General features: G+C 41.5%; 2 protein-coding genes across 2 annotated transcripts in view; both read left to right on the top strand.

Annotated features, from left to right (window-relative positions):
• The window catches only part of specc1 (sperm antigen with calponin homology and coiled-coil domains 1), a 62083-nt gene extending 53709 nt beyond the window's left edge, over positions 1–8374 (top strand). Inside the window, exons 13-15 of the mRNA XM_062432817.1 lie at positions 3097–3213; positions 5029–5088; positions 8285–8374. Of these exons, the coding sequence (XP_062288801.1) occupies positions 3097–3213; positions 5029–5088; positions 8285–8374 (267 nt within the window). The remainder of the gene's footprint in view (positions 1–3096; positions 3214–5028; positions 5089–8284) is intronic.
• Positions 8375–10804: 2430 nt separating this feature from the next.
• adora2b (adenosine A2b receptor) lies at positions 10805–21720 on the top strand. The gene is made up of 3 exons (XM_062432916.1): positions 10805–10856; positions 11045–11531; positions 18629–21720. The coding sequence occupies exons 2-3, from the start codon at positions 11212–11214 to the stop codon at positions 19353–19355; spliced, it is 1047 nt and encodes a 348-aa protein (XP_062288900.1). The 5' UTR covers positions 10805–10856; positions 11045–11211; the 3' UTR covers positions 19356–21720.
• Positions 21721–21783: the final 63 nt, after the last annotated feature.

Genomic DNA, 21783 nt, shown 5'->3' with positions numbered 1-21783 from the left:
TGACGCTGTATAAATAAAACCGGCTTGACTTAACTTGACTACTAGTGGTGCTGCTGAGCCAGCTAAGAGAGAGAGAGAAGGGGGGAGTTATGAGAGGAATGTGTGCTGACATGACTGCACAGGTCTGCCCTCCAGACATAACAGACAGGCAGTAACTGATGGAGAGGAGACTTGTGCATCCGACTACTACTGTGGATGAAAATGAAATGAAAACTTTATATGCGGAATAGAGATTGCTTACCGTCTGAGAGCGACGTTACACATTTCTGTAAACTGATCAAAGTGGTTATTAAAGAGGTAATTGTTGATGGAAAGCAGGACTATGCATCCTGTTTTGCTTCATTAAGATGAAATAACGGCTCCTTCAGATCCTTTTGTGGCCACGAATGCTACGTGAACAGAAACAACCGGCCACAGAGACAGGCATATTTTATTGAATACAACTCAGGTACAATGATGCTTTCTGGCATGCTGTAAGGGATATTCAAAATCTAACTATTTCAGATTCAGGAAGATGATTCACATTAATATAATTAACAATTTACTGTATATTAACATCAATCAATCATGACCTTGTATGACTAAACAGGATCTACAGCCATGATTTAGCAGGTGTAATGTGCATCATGTTCGCCATTTAAGTATAGTGTGTTAGCATGCTATCATTTGCTGACTAGCACTGAATGTTATGTACAGTTGAGGCTGATGGGAAGCATTAGACAAATTTGGAGTTTGAGCCAGCAATGACGCCTGATGAAAAGTAAGGGTCAAGTCACCAAAGTTATTAGATCCTTTGGGGAACATAAATGTAGAAAATTTCATGGCAATCCAACAGCTGTTGAGACGTTTTAGTGAAAACTTCTTAGTGGAGGAAGAATCGGGCGATCACCAAAGTGAATAGGATTCATCCTCTGGTGACCGTGAATGTCTGTGCAATATGTAATGGTAACCCATTCAGTGAAAATAGGTAGCACATCACATTAAGCTAAAGGCATATATTCATATCAGTTAGCAGTACTGAACACAGCCAGGTTTACATCAGCTCCACAACCAGAAACCATGTAACTATCTGCTCCTGTCCTACAGCTGTTTTCCTTCTCCTCATATCTTGAAACTATATCCAACTTTAAGCTGAGTGAACCGTCCTCCATAAAGCCAAAGCATACAAGAGAAGGTGATCAGACATAACGAATTTATCAACACTTCTCGGAGCTCGGGGGATATTCATTACTGCGAGTGACTTTGAGCTGTGATTTTTTAATTCTTGTCCTCAGGAGCTAGAGTTGTGCCATTTCTCTGTCCTATCAGGTAGTTAATTACATTCACCTGCCCTCACATGTATGGATCAGTCCCTGATTAGATTATACAATGAAAATCAGCAAGTCTCTGGTCCTCAGGGCCAGCCACTGAAGACAGTAAACAAACATATGATTGCATGTCCAATCTCTCACATCTCACTGGTGCTAATGCTGTGTATACAGATGCACAGATGTACCCAAAGATATTAAATGCAGCACTTTATCCTAAACAACTAAAAAAAAACATGTTTCTATTCATTTTTTGAACAGGTTTTCAATAGAATTTTACTTTCTGTCTGTTTTATGTTGTTTTTTCTGCTTTTAGTTGAATGACATCTCTTAGTTACAGTATGTCTGTTAGCCTCACCCAGCCAGATACAGCAGCACCACACACACACACACACACACACACACACACACTCATAGTGAATACTGTACGCCCTGTGGGTAAAATAAATGTAGGAAAAAAGAGAATTTCAGCTCAAACACAGTGGGCAATATATTAGCAGTTTGTTTCCTCAGCAGCAGCGTGGCTCTAGGGATAGCTAAGACACTTAGACACTTTTGTTTTAAAGTGAAATGTCAAAAACTTTATTGCGTCAAATATTTTATATGTTCAATGCTTTGTTTTATGACCGCATCAGCCACAGCTGTATTTTGCATTTAGTGTTAATTAATAACTGTTAGCATACTAACATGCAAAACTAAGATGTGAACATGCTAAACATTAAACATTGTGCGCTAATACCTGGTGACATCATTCAAAAGGAGGACATTTATCTCTTCAAAATCCTGATACTTGCATGTTAAAAAGGCCGTCACATGGAGCCGGTTGAAATGTGACCACCCTCCCCATCCCCCCGTCGCCCCAAGACCAGGACAGTGGCTGGACATTGTACAGGAAATATACTCCATGGAAAAACTGACTCCTTATCTAAGGACTAAAGCAGAGACCCATGAACAACACTGTGGGGGAAAAGTGCATAAAAGAGAAAGGATGGGTTGTGTTTTTAGTTGGACTGAAAGGAATGGATCAAAGGTTGTAAAGAGAGAGAGTAATGCACCCCTTTTATTTTTATATTTATTCATCATTAATGTTACTTTGTTGTGGATTTTGTTCAGTTTAAAGCACAAACCTGCAACGTCAGTTCTAGCCAGTGACCTTTGTTACATGTCGTACCTGTCTCTCCTGTCTGCCACTTCACTATCCTCTGTCCAACAAAGGCAACCCCCCCCCAAAAAAAAAAATCTTTAAAAAACGAACCGAAGAATAATAAGAAGTATGTGAAGTATGTGACGCCTATGAATGAAGGAGACACCGGAAATAACTGATCTATCCAACGGGGATCCAGCAAACACCCAACAATGGCCCGGAGGAAGTATTTCCTCCGAACGTTCTACTCTTATCAGACTGAATATGCTGAACACAGAGGTGACGATGCTCTGTGAATCGCACACGCACACAAAAAAACACAACAAACTGGACGTGCTGCTATGCACGTTCTTCAGCCAGAGGAGAGATCAGAGGGAGCAACAGAGTCTTAAAGGGGATCTAAGAAGATCCTACAAACATCCGCCAAAGGAAACGTGACCCGCATAATAGCATTACACTTTAATTTTCATGTTGTTTCCTGTGGTTCTGTGACTTAATGGCTTTTTTTAATTGCCTGTCCATGTGCCCAGGAGACTGTTAGCTCTCCCACTGAAATTATGGGCACTTTATGCTTATTATTAGTGTGTGTAATTGATTTTGGTTTGTGTGTGACTGCTGTTTTTTTGGTTTTTGCATCCTCTACAGAATATTGATGTGACCAACTTCAGCAGCAGTTGGAGTGATGGCCTGGCTTTTTGTGCCCTCCTGCACACATATCTGCCCGCCCACATCCCTTACCAGGAACTCATCAGTCAAGATAAGGTAGAAAAACTGCAGGAAGACTGCATCACACACACATACACACACACACACACACACACACACATACACACACACACACACACACAAACACGTAGGTACAACTCCCATGTAACCTCTGACCCTTTTATCCAATTGTTGGCTCACTTGGGTTCAAGTCATCACTTCATTCATGACCCACACAAGTTTTGACATCTGTTTGTGAGCAATTCTGTGGGTTCATGTCAGTTCATACCAGAGGAGTGAGCTACCTCACATGTGCTGTGCAAAGTGCTTATGGCACAATACACTGCAAACGTTACATCAACACTTTCTGACAGGATGCTTTTCTGGGAAATCACATAAAATGATCTATCTTTCAGACCTCAAGCGCATTCAGAAAGTGACGACACATTTGTTTAGAAACTTATTTTTTCTTCAGAAGTATAGTCTGAATGTCCTCTCTGATTAATGAATGGAGCAAACGAACCACACCCTCAGCTTCTTTTATTGTCCTGTTTTCTACTTAGATGTGCAACATTGTGTCTCCACAAAAAAACACCACGCATAAAGCCACAATAGGTTGTTTGTGGAAAAAGTGAACCTGTAAACTGTGAAAATAGTCTGCTTACACACTGTAGGTCTGAAGAAGAATGTTTGCCAAGAGGAAAATAAAAACCCTGTAATGCTTTGAAGCTATTTTGCCAGGAGTCATTTTTTCCACCATTAAGCCGCACATTACAGACTTCCTTTATGAAGCTGTATACATTTTATAAGCCTGCTATATCGTCCACGCAGCATTACCAGACACCCCCAGGATGAATTATAAATGTGGCATTTGTGTAGTCATACTGTCAGTGATCTGGGCGCAGAGCAGCAGCTATAGCTCGGTGTTGACAGCTCTGCAGTGTGGACATGCAGGTGGTATATACAGTAACAAGCGGGCAACTTTGCAAACAATATGGTTACTCTGCAGGTCTTTCTACAAGATTAAAACAATCGACAAACACCTCAGACCAGGCCTGACACATCCTATGTGACAAATTAGCAGTGTAGGCGTGTGCGCACGGCCTTGTCGGTGTGAATGTGTAACATTAAGCTGATGACAGAGACATTGCGTGGCCCATCTCTCTGAATAATTCAATAGACGCGTGTTGGCTTTAATAACTCTTGCTGAGTGACTTTCCCCGAGGCCCAAACACCCAACCTCTTCCCAGTATAATCCGTCCTCCCAGTAATCCCATTACTGCCCTCCTTCACCCTTTATCATAGATGTTTTTAAGAAAAACAACTTTATAGATGGACTTACAGTATATTTTAGGTGAAACTGGGAAAGTTTGTTCTTTAAATATCCAGTCTACAGCTGCAGAAACAATTATTAAGAATTTATGATTTGACAGTTAATATGATGGTTGAAGTGATTGTGAGAAGCACAAGATATTATCTTAATGAGTTTGGGTGCTAATTTCCATTTAGAGGACAGTTTGTATTTCATTTATTAAGTTTTAAAATATCACTCCTTTACCAAAAAAAAGTGACAGAAACATACAGAGATCCAGTTCCTGCGGGTGTTAATTAAGCTCACAGATGTCTGATTTTGCCCAGTGGAGCCTGACACTTATCAAATAAGCATAAGAGATCATATAATACACTGAAATGCTCAATCAAACAAACCAAGGCTCACAGACGTTTTAAGCTGCATATATGGTGTTTGTAGGGCTCATGGATGTATTTGTGAGCTTATTGTTGCTTCCAAAACTCTGTGTGTGGTACTGACATATCACAGCAAGCAGAGAATAGTTTCAGTGTCTCAGCACCCAGTGGTTTGTTTTTCTTCAGGTCCGGAATCTGACCCTGGCTTTCCAGGCGGCCGAGAGCATTGGCATCAAACCCTCGCTGGTGAGTTGAGCTGCCACTCGCACACACGGACACGTACACAACACACATGCGGGTTTACTTAAAGGTGGAGTCAATGATTGTTCAATACACTTTTGGTCAAACATGCAGACACGCAAACTGTTCTGGTTCATTAAACGTCTGCTGTCAGTCAGCCCGGTGAAGACAGTTTGTCCCTCCGCGGTCGCTCAGCTCTGCAGGAGCTACGGCTGACAGACGGCTGCTTCTGTGGACAGAGACGCTGAACTCAGGTCCAGTGAGAAGTGGGGAGGCTGCAGAGAGGCCTACAGTTGATGCGTCGCTCTGGATTCCACCATATTTTCTCACTGTTGTGGCAATATACAATCATGTATATTGGAGGGGAGGAGCTTCTGAAGTAGCATGAAGGGAGTGGTGTATTTATATGGGTGTTTAGTTCAAATATCAACAATCTTTCTCTGGAATGAATGACTCTACCTCATCTTTAACCACTGATCCAAATGTCTATGTTTTACTAATTGGGGGACACAGCTTCATCTCCAACTGCACAAGCTCTCCTTAATCACCTGGTTTTAAGTGTGGTGTGTGTTCCTGGAAGGGAGTTAAGTCAAGCCCACAGACACACACCTAAACTTATAACACAGAGAGATCTTTCAGTTAGACAGAATGGAAAAAGTATACTTTGATTTGTCAAACTTCTTCAGAACAGAGATGCCCCAGAAGCTTTTTTATCTGACCATTTTTATTAGAACATGACAGTCATGAGCTTATCTCTGTCATATCAGACACTGAGTCTTTTATTGCTGGATGGCCTCGAGCTTGTGTTCCAGGACTGCACGCTGGAAATCTGTTACACTTTGCTTCAAGAGAAAAACTAACATAATTCATAATTCAGATCAATTTGATTAGATCAGCTTTGTCGTTTTGTGAAAACATTAGCAGCTTTCTTCAGAAATGGATGAATAACAAGCAGCTGCTCCAACAATGGAAGATTAGTGAGCACTCATTGAGAAAAACCTGTTTTGTCATGATGTAAACAAACGCTGTGCAAAGTGCTTCATGTAGTAAATCCAAAGTGAACTATCCATCCATTAAGAATAACAGTTTGATGTTGGATTTTCATTTAAATCCCTTCAAAACTTGTTCTCAAATCAATCAGGTTTGTGTCTATAACATTAAACAGTCTAAATAAACTAAATAAGCAACAAAAAGTTCAGGAAAAAATAATAAATAAGAGTTTAAGACTGTGGTCAGACTAACTTTATCGCTGTGTGGGAAAATGCGGCCCTCTCATTCCTGTGAATGAGAAAAGATAACTTGATAACTTTCCAGAACTGTAAAACTCTCTCTCAGCAATATAAACTTTATAAACTACTTGTTTGGATGGATCTATGAGTCAAACTGGACCTCCTTGATATCTCCACCAAGCAGCTCCTTAACATGTTTGAAACTCAGGGCTCTTTTGGGTCTGACGCTTAAAAATTGAGCTAATCTGCATCAGTAGGACTGTGTGGGTGTAGTTTGATCAGTTTTGGTTGATGTTGGCTTAGCAACATAAACAACAACAAAAAACAACACTGAGCCCCTTCCACTTCACACTTTAAACTACTGGGAAAAAGACATTTTAATCATTTTCTCTCCAGTGAAATAACCACAACTGTTATGGCAGAAAAAAGTGTGTTCAGCAGCATCCATAGTTCATACGGGGAAGCTGATTGAGATTTTTTTGGGGGGCATTTTGTACATCAAATGTTCAAACAAAATCATTGTGATTTTAGCTTCAGATCCTAGATGTCAGGAGTTCATAAAAACACCATCACACACACATTTCCTGGTAACTTATCCTAACCCTAACCTCAACCACTGACCCAAAAATCTGCTTTTTCCCAGTTTTTGACATGACTTTACTCTGCAATTGGACAAGCTGGTCTAAAATTTGCCCCCAAAAGTAGCCTATGATAGACCACACACACACACTTCCTTTATGTCCTTATTTTCAGTGTACTCGCTGTATTTTCTTCATTCTCATACAAACACACACATATCACTGCCAGTTACAGTGTGGACACTAAACAGTTTAACGCTGACCAGGTCGAGTTAATCCCTCTCATACACAATTTCCAGGGAAAACAGATTAACAACTATATAGAGGAATAACCTGCTGCTGTCTCGCTGCTGGCACAAATTAAATATATATGGTCCAGATTGTTGTGCTGTTTGTACTGGTGCCACTCCAGCTGCAACTTCTGATTTCAAACATGTTTGAAGGGATTGCTGATTGCTATGCATGACTTTTTACTCTCTCTCTCTCTCTGATGACAGCTTCTAGTTTCAGGGTATTTCCTTTTAAAAGTCCAACTGAAGATAAGTTGATTTTTGAAAATACACAAATGAGTCCTAATGGATCATTTTCTCTAAATCTGGAAGAACCAGCAGGACCTCTGCAAGGAATTGATTTAGGAGGTTTAAATGTTTCCCTGAGACCAGAGTTCACATCTATTTATCTAATTAAATCTCCATTACATGCTTGTGCCCGCCAGATTTAATACTTATTCCCATGTCAGTGACCTAAAAATACTATAAACAAATAAATCACAGCAATCAGACTGCAACTGGCTGCCTCTTTCTAGTCTATTGACTGTGTTCTACTCTCAGGTCATGTGCTGCCTTAACCAGATACTAAGCTGCAGCTCAGAGAGGAGATGTGGTTCGACATGGAGTCGTGTGAAAGCCCGGTTCACCCTCTGACTCATCGCTGTCAGTCGGGATTTGTCTCCCTGCATCTCCCTGCAGTTTCACACAGCTGGATCACAGTCTTGAAATTAGTGGAGTCTCCAAATCCTGTAGATCAGAGCACAAATGTAATTCAATGAACCATGAAGAATGCAAAGGATGATGTGGTTTTGGTTTGTGTCTGTGCGTCTGACTTGATCAAATGTGAAGATGTTGCATATTTGTTCTGTGTTCAATCCTAAAACATTCACAATCATGGCATTTGTTGAATACTTTTTCTTAATCAAGAGCAAATGAATAATAATAATTCTCTCTATTTATGATCACGTGTAGTGATCCTTGCAGAATGAGTCAACTATTTGTATAAAAAACAGAATTAAAGAGCAGAACTTTGGTTTCAGCTGATTACTTCAGTTTAACTTGTTCATAAAGCTAAAACGTTTTACAAACATTAAATTAAACTGTCTCTCTGTGACTGTACAAACAGGACATGGAGGAGCTGATGAAGACCGACAGGCCCGACTGGCAGAGCGTCATGCAGTACGTCTCTCAGATCTACAAGTACTTCGAGACCTGACCAGCGGGGGGAGGAGGAGACCGATGATGAAGATCGGAGGCACTGCAGCACTTTTCTGCCACCACCTGTCAGCACTACATTCACCCTCCAGACAGACCGAACGTCTCAACTTTGACCTTCTCCCGCTCACTGTTTGACACTAGAGACACAACTGAGGGAGAGATTTCAAACAGTAATGGAGCTACTGTTTTCTTTTTTCTCACTGACCAGAACACCACAGCCAGTGTCGTGGTCCAAACTCAACAACACTGCACTCAGTGAGAACATTGTCCATTTTCATTTTTACCAGCTGAAAGCGTCATTGGAGCATCTGATTCACAGACAAGTGACAGCAGGTGATATTAAGGTGCAGAATACTATTCAAGCCTTTTAGCGGCACGTAGCACAACAGAGTTCAGTTTTATTCATCCCTTGGTATTGACTTTGAAAGACTTTCTTTTGAAGATAAAATGACAAAAATGATATAATTTATTGAAATGAAAGATATTTTTCCAAACACACATTTTTCAGATGTTTGTGCACTTAGCTCCCATGTCACTCTGTGCTTCCAACACTTTTTCTAAAGGTTATTTGCTAATTATCGGTGTTGTTTGTGAATCAAATGCTCTGTTGGAAAATGTTCTGACCTTTTGTGTCGTTCTTTGAACGCGTGCCAAATTTTCTGCCAAAACACACATCTATACAAGACTATCTATGCATGGTTAGAAGTGTAACGTTCCGTCTGTGTGCGCAGTGTGACTGAAGAACATGCAGTGAACCAGAGTGAATTCCACTTTTTGGTCAGTTTTGGCCCAAATGTATTGAAACATTGCTCAAAAGAATCGATCACTTGTCGTGCTGAGCGCTTACTGTTAAAACAAGCTGGAGTGACAGGTTTGAGTTGAACTGAAGTTTTTATATTTTCCCACTTCAAATGTGTAGTAGAGTTTAGAAGAACCCTCGCTGCCATCTGGGACGAGACACAAAAAACCGACAGAAATAGAAATATTTTTTAATGAGAAGAGGTTGATCTCTAAGGATCGACCGAATCCAACCATCGTACAGTGTCCTCCTGTGCCATTTCCCTCCCATCGAGACTCTCGACAACTATGGTACTGCAGCTGCTTTGCAAAACAGATATCTATATTTCGCATGCCATGTTAAATTATCAAGGAGAGAATAACTTTTACTATTTTATGAGGCACAACACACCTCCATTTGCAGATGCCCTTATGTTTTGAAAGATAAAAGTGTTATTTATTTATTTACAAGAAATGCATCCCGAGAGGTGAGAACGTGCACAGAAATGTCTGCAGTTTTCTATTCACGGATGTCAGATTTGAAGACCTGTTGGATGAACATTGCTTAATAAAGGATTATTAAGTTTTCTTTCATGTTTTCTTCGTGTAACAGTTTTGGCACAAAGATGCGCAGTTGTTCAGTGAAGCTGTGTGTGTGTGTGTGTGTGTGTGCGCGCGCTCTCAGCAGCCTCTCAGTGTAGCTGAGTGTGTTTTAAATAGATTCTTGTCTTGCTCCAGTTAAGGTTGAACTGCTTTTCCACTGTGCCCATTAAAAGCACCGTGCCAGGGTTGTAAAACATTGGGTTATGTGGGAACATTGAGTGGAAAAGGGTTGCCTGCTTTTCACACACTCACACACCTTTTAGGATAGAATTCACTTTTGGCAGCTCATTTTAAAAATGGATTGAAATATTTAAACACTGAATGAAACAAAGACCAGAATAAGTAGAGGGCAAACTTTACAGGGTCTGTTTGATGATGAGGCTGAACACTGCTTAATCATGTGGACAGTTACTCATCACCAATTCTAACACAAATCTTATATTATTACACGCCTTTTCTTCTATTTAAAATGATTATTTCATTACGTTACTCACTGACTTTGCGTCAGACAGGAAAGGAAGCTAAACAATAATTCGCAAACACTTTAAAAACATGACTAAACCCAGTTCGGCGTGGCTTTGTGCGGGGGCAAAACTCCGATTTCTGACTGATTGAAACCAGATGCACCCGAGTGTTTGTTTAGCAGTGCCGGCGTGCGTGTGCGTGCGTGTGTGTGTGTGTGTGCTGTACACACAAGACAGCGTTGACATTAAACGGGAGAGCACGTGGAGGCGTATTTGGATGCTGTTTAATTGGCGCGTAATAACGCACTGCGGACCTGACGCGTTAGGGATTCCACCTTTTATGGCGCTACATGTATAATCGCGTGTGAGCGCGTGTATGTGCGTGTGTGAGAGAGAGAGCGGGAGAGATAGAGAGAGAGAGTGTGTGCGTGTGTGTGTGTGTGTGTATTTGGGGCGTGGCCTCTCTCTGAATTGAGAGTCAACCCCCCCCCCCCCTTTTTTTCTTTTTCTCGCGTTTCTCGCCCTACTTCAAAACTGCTGTGGGGAGAAGTTGTGTGACAGATGCCGCACAAACGCTCCACGGATCGGACGCTGTTTGTGTGAAAACATCCACAGACAATGTACGGGTTCAATAAGGTGAGCTGAAGCCATCTCCACATACTTTGTCTGTTTTAGAATAGTTAGATTTACACAGCAGGCGGGGGGATGAATTCAGTAATAAGCAGTTATTACAGATTTACTCAACTTTGTGATGCAGAAGTATTAAATTACTGTTTTTGTCTTCTAGCTTTTTGTTAAATCAGATCATTTTCTCCCCCACACAGATGGCTGCTTCTGCTGCTCACACTTGTGGAATATTCCTGGATTACAGCGAAAAGACTTCTTTACTCCATCGGGACTAGGAGCTGTGCGGTTGTGTGTGTGTGTGTGAGTGACCTTCTTCTCTGTGAACAGCCTGCAGATTTCGGTCCCCCGTCACACTCTTGCTGAGATGAATAGGTTGTACATCGTGATTGAAGTAGTAATTGCTGTTCTGTCCATATCCGGCAACGTCCTGGTTTGCTGGGCTGTCGCGATCAACACCACTTTGCAGAACGCCACCAATTATTTTTTGGTGTCATTGGCTGTGGCTGATATTCTGGTCGGTTGCCTCGCCATCCCCTTCGCCATAACCATCAGCGTTGGCATACACTTGGACTTCTATGGATGTCTCTTCCTGGCCTGTTTTGTGCTGGTGCTGACCCAGAGCTCCATCTTCAGTCTTCTAGCAATTGCTATAGATAGATATCTGGCCGTCAAAATTCCTCTGAGGTGAGATTTCTTTGGTTTTTTGTTTAATATCTGATGTGGAAGTAATGTGCAATCTTTTTCTGCCGTTGAAAGCTGTTAGAGGTTTTTCCCTAGGAAATTCCATATAACAAATTAGTGCTGTAGGCGTGAAGATGACTGTGTAGACGGTGAAACACCTCTTAAACCGCCTCTCATTTGGCTTTCTTCTAATGAGTTAAATCAGTGAATTAAAATCCTCATTTCAGGGGAACTCTTTGACCTCTGGCAGGGACCCCTGTTGGTTCTTGGACTCCACTTTGGCAACCAACCAGTCTTCTCTCTGCTGGAAATGTGGCTTTAATCTTGTAATAACTTAACTAATGCAGGTACTAAATAAGCAGAAAAATACTGACCAACTTTTAAATCGTATGCATAAAAGAAAAAAAACATTTCTCAAATACACATATGTGTAAGTCCCCTAACTGTTGACGCGTGTCCCCTATTGAAATCATTTGAATTCAGAAGGTGGGAGATCAGTATCAGCTCTGTGATATTATGAATCAGTTTCCCGCAGAGCTTATCCACCTTGTGTAAAAACAGTTGTGGTTAATATCTAAACTCATAATGATAAACAGATAATACCTCTCTGAACATGGTTTACATCTGACTGCGGCACATGATTAATGATTGAGGTGACTGATTTATAATCTTGATTCTATAAGCTGAAGGATTCAGGTGATGCCACTTTACATTAGCAGGTGACTTTAGGTATTCCAGCTGCAGATGCACAAGAAACCTGCATGTAAGTACTTGAATTACTTACAGTTTTAAAAGATCCACAGAGATCCACCGAGCATCCTCTGAGCGTGTCACAGTGAGCCTGAGGAAACACAAACAAGCAGATCAGCAGAGCAGCAGAGACACATGTCCGCATACTGAAGAATACAACCTCTCTTATCAGATAGGAATTGTCTGTGTCCAGGTGTTGTTGCCGCTGCTGTTGTTTCTGGCATTTCTCCATGTCAGAGAGAGTTGTCGTTTTTTTGTTTTTTTTTTAAGGGAGGAAACAGTTGCTACAGTTTCCTACACTTGACTCTGCTTGTGGTTTTGGGGGCTGTTTTTTGCGCCGTGGGGCTGTTGCTAAGCTGGTTGATGTGCTGTCATTTCCATTAGCTTCAAACTCTGGCAAGAAAGGACAGTTTGACAGTTTTGAGTGTGGGATGGTCTGCTACCAACCAAGTGGCTTATAAAATTCCCCATTTGTGCTTCTATTTTTTGACTTATGACAAAAAAAACGGCACCCTCCTACTACCTTCAATAAACATTGACTTTTATTTTCTTTAAACACGCTCGTAACGTTCTCTGTAAGAAGTTTCAACATGACATTATATAGTTTCCTCTAAATGCCAAGGGCTCAACCTCACCACTCCCACAACACACACACACACGTGATAATAAAATGTGTGTGTCAATACCCAGCTCATGTTACATGTCCACATCGATGGCTGGTGTGTGTGAACTCGCACTCATGTATGTCGTGTGTTGGTGCATGGGTGAGTTTGGCCAGTCTGCAGGCCTTTGGGGCCACGATTCAGTCTTAGATAAAAGTGTTTTCACAGCTGTTTTTAGTGGAAGTGAAAGACCAGAGCCAGATGTTTTAAACCCCAGGAGATATCAGAGCGGCTCGCCCCCTCATCGCTCTCCTCAAGCCCTCCGAGTTCCCTCTTCACATTTCTCAGAACAAAAAGACCCTCGAGTTGTTTTGTCCTGTTTGAGTTCATCTGTTCAGGCACGTCCCGGACCTGGAAGCATTGTCTGCTCTAACGTGGTGAGCATCATCTCGCCTCTGGCTGCTTTCAGCTTCCTCATTTCATGGACAGTTAAAGTGGGTGTGGTACAGTGTTGACCGTTTAACCATCCTGGCACTCCCCAAATCACTCTTGATGTAAATAGAAAATTAGGAAACGTGACGCAAACTTGAAGTATAACTGATCAAGATTTTTTGATTTGTCCGACACGGAAAATGATCAGAAAACAGGGTGGAGATGGAAATATGCCTCAGATATAAACGGTGAGGGATTATCAGTGAGGAATACATTCCCCACAACAAATGCAGAGTCCTGAAATGACCTGAGATTAGCTGTCAGATAAAGGAGTTGGGTAACGATGTGCGTATGGTGGCCTATAATTTTCAATTTTTTCGGATTGGTAGTCTAATCAGTGATTTAATATGAGTTGAAGCATTTCAGTTTCATCCGATGTTTAACACCAACTGCACCAACTTTTAAATGACTGAGAACACTTGCTGTGTTTAGAGGCTACACTAGGATTTTTAGGGTTAGTATGGATTGTACTAAATGTTCTTGTTGATCAACAGGGAATAACTTTGGTAATTTCCTGATTTTTCATCTAGCGCCATAATGAAAACTCAGGAAATTACTAAAGTCATTAGGATATATTGTCTGGAGACTACTGTATGAATGTTCGTACAAAAATGCATAACAATCCATCTAACAGATGTTGAAATATTTCAGTCTGGACAAAGTGGTGACCAGCTGGAGGGCAGACAGAATGACATTGCCATGGCTGGAGTCACGCTTCAGTCGGCATCAAGTCTTTGTCAGGTGTTGGACTTTTGTTTTGTTTTGCACAGAGCGCCATTGAACTTGCAGGTGATGGAGGTTAAAGGGTTAATCTCATGGAAATCACTGGTCGGAGATTGTAACGATTTGTATTATTGTAGTAAAACCAAGCTGACCACCGCCTCTCTTTTCTACGAAGAAGAAAAAATCACCTATCAAACCTACGGGCAGTTGATGAGTATTTGATTTCCGACATGCGTCCTTTGGCTGGAACAACACTTTGTCATCTTGGAACAAAACGAGATTCACAGGATTAGCAGTTGAGTTTAACCACAGGACACACAGAGAGATATTATATCTATAATTTCCTTTCTGTCTTCTGTCAAAACATTTCTTGTATCATCAAATCTTTGTCAAGAGCGTGAAAGCTTTGCAAATTTGTGGCTGCTTTACATGGTTGTTTTCTCAACTAGTCATGTGCAAGTTGTACAACTTGTCTCTAAGAGACATACTCACAAATACAATTCATAATGCAAATGCTGCACAGTTGATTTTGCATAAAAACAGGCAGGCTGGCTGAAGAAAAACATCCCCTCAATGTTGTCAGCGTGAACGGTCGGCCACCTGTTAGACTGGGGTAGAAGCTGAGCTGTGGATACTGCCAGGCATTTAAACGGAGAGTGTGTGTGTGTGTGTGTGTGTGTGTGTGTGTGTGTGTGTGTGTGTGTGTGTGTGTGTGTGTGTGTGTGTGTGTGTGTGTGTGTGTGTGTGTGTGTGTGTGTGTGTGTGTGTGTGTGTGTGTGTGTGTGTGTGTGTGTGTGTGTGTGTGGCCTGGCAGAGGTCTATGGCCCCAGGCGGAAGCACAGCCGAAGAGAGACGAGAAGTGATGTATAAAGAACAGAGCAGGGTGAAAAAAAGAGAGAAGAAAGCAAAACAAAGATAGATGCCAGCGTGCTGTCGTCATGCCAGAACTAATCCATTCAGCCGGCCGGCCGGCCGTTCTCTGCCTCCAAAGAGAGAAAAAGAGAGTGAGGGGGGATGTGCGGGACCCCTGGGAAATGCACAGCATATTGCAGGAAATGTACCCTGCTGCATGTTAGACTGACAGACAGAGAGGAAGAAGAGGATGGAGAAATACGGGGGAGATGTGGAGGCGTGAGGTGTGTAGGTCATTGTGTCCTCTCCTCCCTGTGTGGTCAGAGTGGTGTATTATTCATGGTCCGCTGGGAGACCCGCTCTCCTCCCTGCAGGGAGGGGGGGGGGACACAGGTTCATAGGCGGAGCTCGCACACCACCGATGAATAATTGACTGTTTTTAAGTTTGTTATGATTCTTATAATGCACGTAGGCTGAGCTAATAATTAAAAAGTTGCGTCGTCTCCAGTAACATGACTTTCATTTACAAACAAACTGTTCATCTGTAAAAAGACACAGACAGGAAGTGTTTGCAATCAAGTCAGATATTTGCTGTCGTTTGAAGCCATTTCCTCACAATCTTCACTTTCATATCTTGCAGCCTCTTCAAAGCATGACGCTGGCTTCATTTTATAGTTTTATCGATAGAAAAATCACTCGGAGAGGCCAAAATCAACAAAGATTTTCATCCTTATAAAAACTATTGCCTGTGCGACCACTTCCTGCCACCACTTACAAAATGAGTCAAAAACTCAGATATGAGTGGCACTGCTGCGTATGGTAACAGAGGATAACCGCAGTCAGTTGGAAGTGTGCCGTTTTAATATCAACACACATGCACGTCTGGTTGAAATGAGGTTCAAATTTATAATTAGGTCTACTTAAACAATTAGAGCTATATTTCTGAGAAACAATGAGTCAACAATCGATAATCAATCATATTATTTATACAGGATGTGTTACTACAGATTAACAAGTGATTCTGGTCAATAATGTGTCATAAATCTAAGCTACAGATGAGGGGAAATTGTTTCTGCCTCTATTTGTTTATGAATTGATTGATCAACGTTTTGAAATGGGATGTGAGTACATGCTGTGCTAAAAATACAGCTGAAGTGAAACAGCACAGACAAGGTGATGCAGCTCATCGGGTCTCACTGTGTCGTCACTGGAGTCAGAAAAGAGAAATACAACTGAGGCTTGAACCACTCAGGCGTCAATTCATCAGTGTATACGCAACACTTTACATCATCAGAAAGGAAAAGTGTATAGTCTATTTTCCATTACTGCACATGGACTTCTCTCCACACAGATAGGGCAGTTTTTGAGGGTCAGGATGAGGAGTAAACTCAGAATATATATGGGTTTTTGGGGGTTTTAAAAAAAATAAAATCTCTCACAAACCGTTAATTCCGTATTTCTCCCAGTATAAGAGGAAGTGAGATTCTGTCTCAATCTGTTTTTTTTATGACAAAGCAAACACAGCCTGCGTCGTCTGTTCTGCCCGTGACGGCCGGTTTGTGTGGTCAGGCTGCGTCCACTCAGTCTCAACAATGTCAGCATGTTTCTTAGTTTTCTATCAGTCATTGTGGTCAGGTATTCTGCCACCGTGTACACTCTGTTTAGGATCAAATAGAATTATTATTACATTGTGATTTGGTGGTTTCGGTCCAAAATTTGATAGAATTTTCTTTTTGTTTTGAGATGATTAGGTTGGGTCAGACTGTCTGGTGTGTGTCCTGAAGCCCTGGTGTGTGTGGGCCGAGTTTTTTTTTAAAAGTGTGAACTCATCCTTTAAAATATTTGACTATCCATTAAAAAATGCTTAGTAATGAGACACAATGAAGTGATTTGTGGTTTTTAATTACAGAATAATAGATCCATTTTGTCATTTATAATATGATTAATTAACAGTAATTTAGCTAATGGCTTGTAAATGACACAACAGATTAATATAAGAACTTACTTATAAATCATTCACTGACGACTCTCCTGTAATTCACTGATGTTTTAATGATGACTCACAGTGGATTGTTATTATAAATTGCCATTTAAAGTTTTGATATAGTGTGAATGTGCAGTTCAGCTACAGTGGTCAGATTAAATACTTGTGGCACTTCAGGCACAGGCTGACTCATGTGTGTGTGTGTGTGTGTGAGTCATAACCATGCAGTCGCTCGTCTGAATAACTGTAAGGAAACTGCTCGTTGTGCTTTGAGCACGGTTCATATGATGGGGACAGTCAGGACAGCACTAGTGTGAGTCATCCCTGCATCTCGACTTACAGCCTCTGTTGCACCTGCTGCGCCGAGGCTTTCAGTGAAGCCGCAGCTCTATGGGTGACATGTGGAGTCAGTGTAAAGTTTATGAAGTTGAGGCTCAACCCTTCACCCATCCATGAGGTGTAAAACATGAAAAGGAACTAGTGCAACAGTATCTGTTTCAAAACAGTACAAGGGTGAGAACAAGTGAATTGTATTTTGGCGGATGGAAGCTTTCAGTTGCTAACTTTGTCACTGTTCTCTCCCGCTTACAGTAAATGAAAGTACCGCAAAGACTGATTCACCCTCATACCTCAACTGAGGCGTGTAAAATAAAATACACACAGTATGCACGCTGTACAAATTTAAACAAAGCACCATGTGAGACACTGTCAAGAGACCGCAGCCGCAACATTTTCATTTTGCAACTTATTACACCACTCTCTTAAAAGTGGAAATTCTCTTTAGTGATTTACTTGTAATTACTTTTTCCTCATATTTTCATGTTTTGCAACTGTTAAAATTTCTCTTGAATTAAAGGGTGTCGTTTCCACTGAACACAGAGGATACACTGGAATAATTAAAGTCCAGACAAAGATGGTTGTGCGCTCAAGCCAGTCGTGAGCAAACACTCTATGCTGCTGTGTGTGGTGCATTCAGGCACTAACGTGAAGCTCCGACATGTCAGGTCTGTCATCTGGATGTTTATTGTGGTTAACAAGCAATGCTGCATCTTCACAAGAAATCTTCTGAAATTCTGAGGAGTGGATGCTTGTGTTAGTGTTGTAAGCTCTTCTGTTCTGACTATGTAAAAGAAAAAAATACTTTAAAGACAATGTTCCCTACAGCACTTGAATGCGCCAAACCACAGCAATTCACAGTCACTCTCCATCATCTTAATTGTCCGCCTTATTCCTCGTCGTTAGTCTGATGTGCATCCTGGAGCAGAGAAGGAGCCATGTGGGAAGGATGTGATATGTCAGTAAGGCTGCACCAACAGACTGCAGGTCTGAAGCCAAGGACGCAAACCAAGATCAACATTTAAGTCTTACTAACCAGACCTCTCTGCTAGCCTCAAGTTTTGTTGTGATTTTGAGACTTTTGAAAGAAAATGAAATGAAGACACAGGCATGAGAAGTACATGGGCGAATATACACAACATAAAATAGTTAAAATAAACTATAAGATCACAGAAAAGACAAGAAATAAAGTCATGTTTGCAGTCTGTTGTCACATGTTTTATCCGTCACAGCTGGCCTGTACTCAGTCTCTAGAGTCTCCTATTTTCAGAGTAGCACATGTCCTAAAACTGCCAACTTGGGAATACTTTAAATAGATACTTTAAATAAATAGAAAGTAACCTCTGCTGTGTTTCCTCCAGGTACAAGGAGTTGATGACGGGAAAGAAAGCCAGAGAGATCATCGCTATTTTGTGGATCCTGTCCTTTGTCATCGGCCTGATCCCCTTCTTTGGCTGGAACTTGAAGCACTTTGGCTGCAACAACAGCTCCGATGCAGACAACACTACAAACACTAGCCTCACGGAGGGGCCGAGGAGCGGAGACTTGTTACGGAGCTGTAAACTCCAATGCTACTTTGAGAGTGTGGTGGACATGCACTATATGGTCTACTTTAATTTCTTTGTGTGCGTGCTGCTACCGCTGCTCATCATGTTGGGTATCTATCTGAAGATCTTCACCGTGGCCAGGAAGCAGCTGAGACAGATTGAGCTCAAGTGTGTGGGCAACGGGGACAGCCATCACCACGGGCTGCTGCAGCGGGAGATCCGGGCCGCCAAATCCCTCTCCATTATCGTGGGACTGTTCGCTGTGTGCTGGCTGCCCGTCCACATCCTCAACTGCCTCAAGCTGTTTTACCATGAGCTGGAGAGGCCGGAAGTTGTCATGTACGTGGCCATCATTCTGTCGCACGCCAACTCCGTGGTCAACCCCATCATCTACGCTTACCGCATCCAGGACTTCAGGAACACCTTCAGCAAGATCCTGGCCCAGCACTTCCTGTGCCGCCGGGAGGATCTGTACCTCAGCTCCAACGGCAGCAGACGCAACAGAGACCAGATCCACATGACCATCGACCCTCTGCTATAGAGAGCCGTGACAGAGTCTTACATGTCAGTTCTGTTGTTGAATTTTATGTCCACCGAGGTTTCTAATGTTTACAAGAACAAGGGTATGATATGTGAAGATGATGTCAGACACGCCTTGAATGTGGACATTTATTTATGAATCGTGCCAAGTATCAGGGGTCAAGCAGTGAAATGTTGAATGGAGAGTCTTATGTAACTTTTGTATTGTGAAGGAGTTTGTTTGGGTTTGTTTTTTTTTTACTGTTGAAGCTAACTGGATTTGTAGGACTGTGAATAGGATCCAAACTTTGCTACATTCTGAAATGCTATTTATCATTCTGAATCCACCCTGTTACAACCTTAAAACACTCCTGCTGTTTTTTACTGTCAATAATCAGTGCCACTGTTTAATTATTTATTTATTTGCAACACCTTATCTTTTTTGAGAATGTAAAAGATCAACAAAAAACAAAAAAACTTTGTGAGGCTAGATCTGTGCTTGTGGACCTAGAAAGGTACAATAGAAGTAGTCAGCATCTGTGGTTATTTTTTTGCTTGTGACCCTTTTTTAAATGAATTCATACTCACGATCCTCATCACAGGCTTCACCTGTAGAAAGTAGCTGTTATAAAACTGTTATTGCTCATAGACGACACAAAATAAGAGAGTAAAATACCTTTGTATAGCAGAGTTTTCTACTAAGCTGCTGCCTTTAACTAAGTGCCAGTGTTTGCAGGTGTTGCTGCACTAAATCCTCCACAACAAAAAATGTATACAGAGGCACACAGTAGTCTGCTATATCCCCAAGAACAACAGAGCCTCTCATGCAACAAATATAATAAGAAAAGGGGGAAAAAAGAAAGAAATGCTGCATATTGCATGAGTCATCTCTCACAGCCACAGGGGTTGCACATGAATCCTGTGACCCCTGCAGCTTTGAGCCAGAGAAAGGCGTTTTTTGTGACCACTAGATGAAGAGAAAGATTTGAGTCAGTCACGCAGACCCGAGACATGAGAAGCAGTAAGTCAGCGAAACACACCTGCGGTGCTGCTCCCAGTCCTTTGCACACAAACATATCTTAAGACAAAAGCTCAGGAAGTGGGAAACTGATCGTACCCTTCATAGAAACACGACGTCTGCAGAGTATTCTCAGCTGCTTTGTCTTGAGCCAATTGATGAATAACTGTAAGCAGATTAGCTGGCGTCAAACTTTAAAAAATTCCTCATCCTGGTACACATGCATGTAGTGGCTTACATAACATAAAGCACTATTGCTTTGTACATGAATGTCACTTGCCTTAGGAGTCCAGCTGACATCCCCCCCTCCACCCTCCATCACAAAGTCTCAGCTGGGATCCCGAGGCTCTCATTTGGCCTGTTAATGCAGTCAGTCCCTTCATATGCTGCTGAAGTCACTGACTTAGCCGAGATTAACGGTTTCATTTCGGGAAAACGACTAAAATGTGTTGTATTAAGGACTCGTTTTAATTAATTACTAATGATCCAACACTTGTCCGAGCAAACACGACTGTTGAACCCATAAAGATAGAGATAATCTTTAAAGGATGAAGCAGGAAACACTAATGATGATGATATCATTTGCAATTGATAGTGCTCATAGTGAAGCGCTACTTTCCCACAGACTCGGTCCTTAAAGCACTTGTTGCTCCGCCTCAGGAGTGCGTGGTGAGAGCTGTTAAATCACCAAGAAAGATGCATCCTTGAATTAAATCAGACGAGCAGAGTCTTGTTTGGAGTGTCAAAATATATGTGGGAAAAAAAAGAACTAAGGTATTTTCGGTCACCTGAGAGCCATCACTACACAAATGAAACCACATTGCACTGATGTTTTTAGATTTTCTGATTGGTGTGCTTCATTGGTGTCGAACCATGTTGTTGTCGTTGTTGTCGTTGTTGAGCACTTGCCTCACTGCTTGGTGATCTCCCCTCAGTTGCCATTGTGTACAGTGTACCACCTCTGACTAATTTCAAGGGCTAAAACACAGGAGTGTGCCAATGTTTTAGTACATTCCAATGGAGACATATATACTGTAACTGCACTGTAGCGTTGTATCGTCTTTGTTGACTGACGTGTTAAAATAAGTACTGTAGGTGTCTGGCTTTCTACGAGCTATTGATTGATGTCAAACTATTGCCTTTTTTTGTGATTTCAAGGTAAGACGGACAATAACGAGTTGATGTAGTTCAACATTCCTGCCTTTCATTCCAAATATCTGTCAAGTGTGCTCTCGTGTCATTTCATTACTAATCAGGAAAAAAACATCTGAACAGCTGACGTTCAACCTTTCTTCTTCAGGCCATTTCTTTCTTTCATTCAACAGAACTACAACTGCAAACTGATACTGCTATTTAACATGCAATCTGTATGTATGGTGAAATATTTTGTTAATAAAGGCAATGTTTATATTGTTACAGATCAGACTTTTAT

The sequence above is a fragment of the Scomber scombrus genome, chromosome 14 (assembly GCF_963691925.1).
Source record: "Scomber scombrus chromosome 14, fScoSco1.1, whole genome shotgun sequence".
In the NCBI taxonomy this organism is placed as follows: Eukaryota; Metazoa; Chordata; class Actinopteri; order Scombriformes; family Scombridae; genus Scomber; species Scomber scombrus.
The sequence above is the reverse complement of the archived record's forward strand: the minus strand, read 5'-3'. Positions and strand labels throughout refer to the sequence as shown.

Coding starts and splice junctions, on each gene's coding strand:
- adora2b (XM_062432916.1), top strand. CDS start 11,212: ATGAATAGGTTGTACATCGTGATTGAAGTAGTAATTGCTGTTCTGTCC. Junction 11,532..18,628: donor GCCGTCAAAATTCCTCTGAG/GTGAGATTTCTT, acceptor TGTTTCCTCCAG/GTACAAGGAGTTGATGACGG.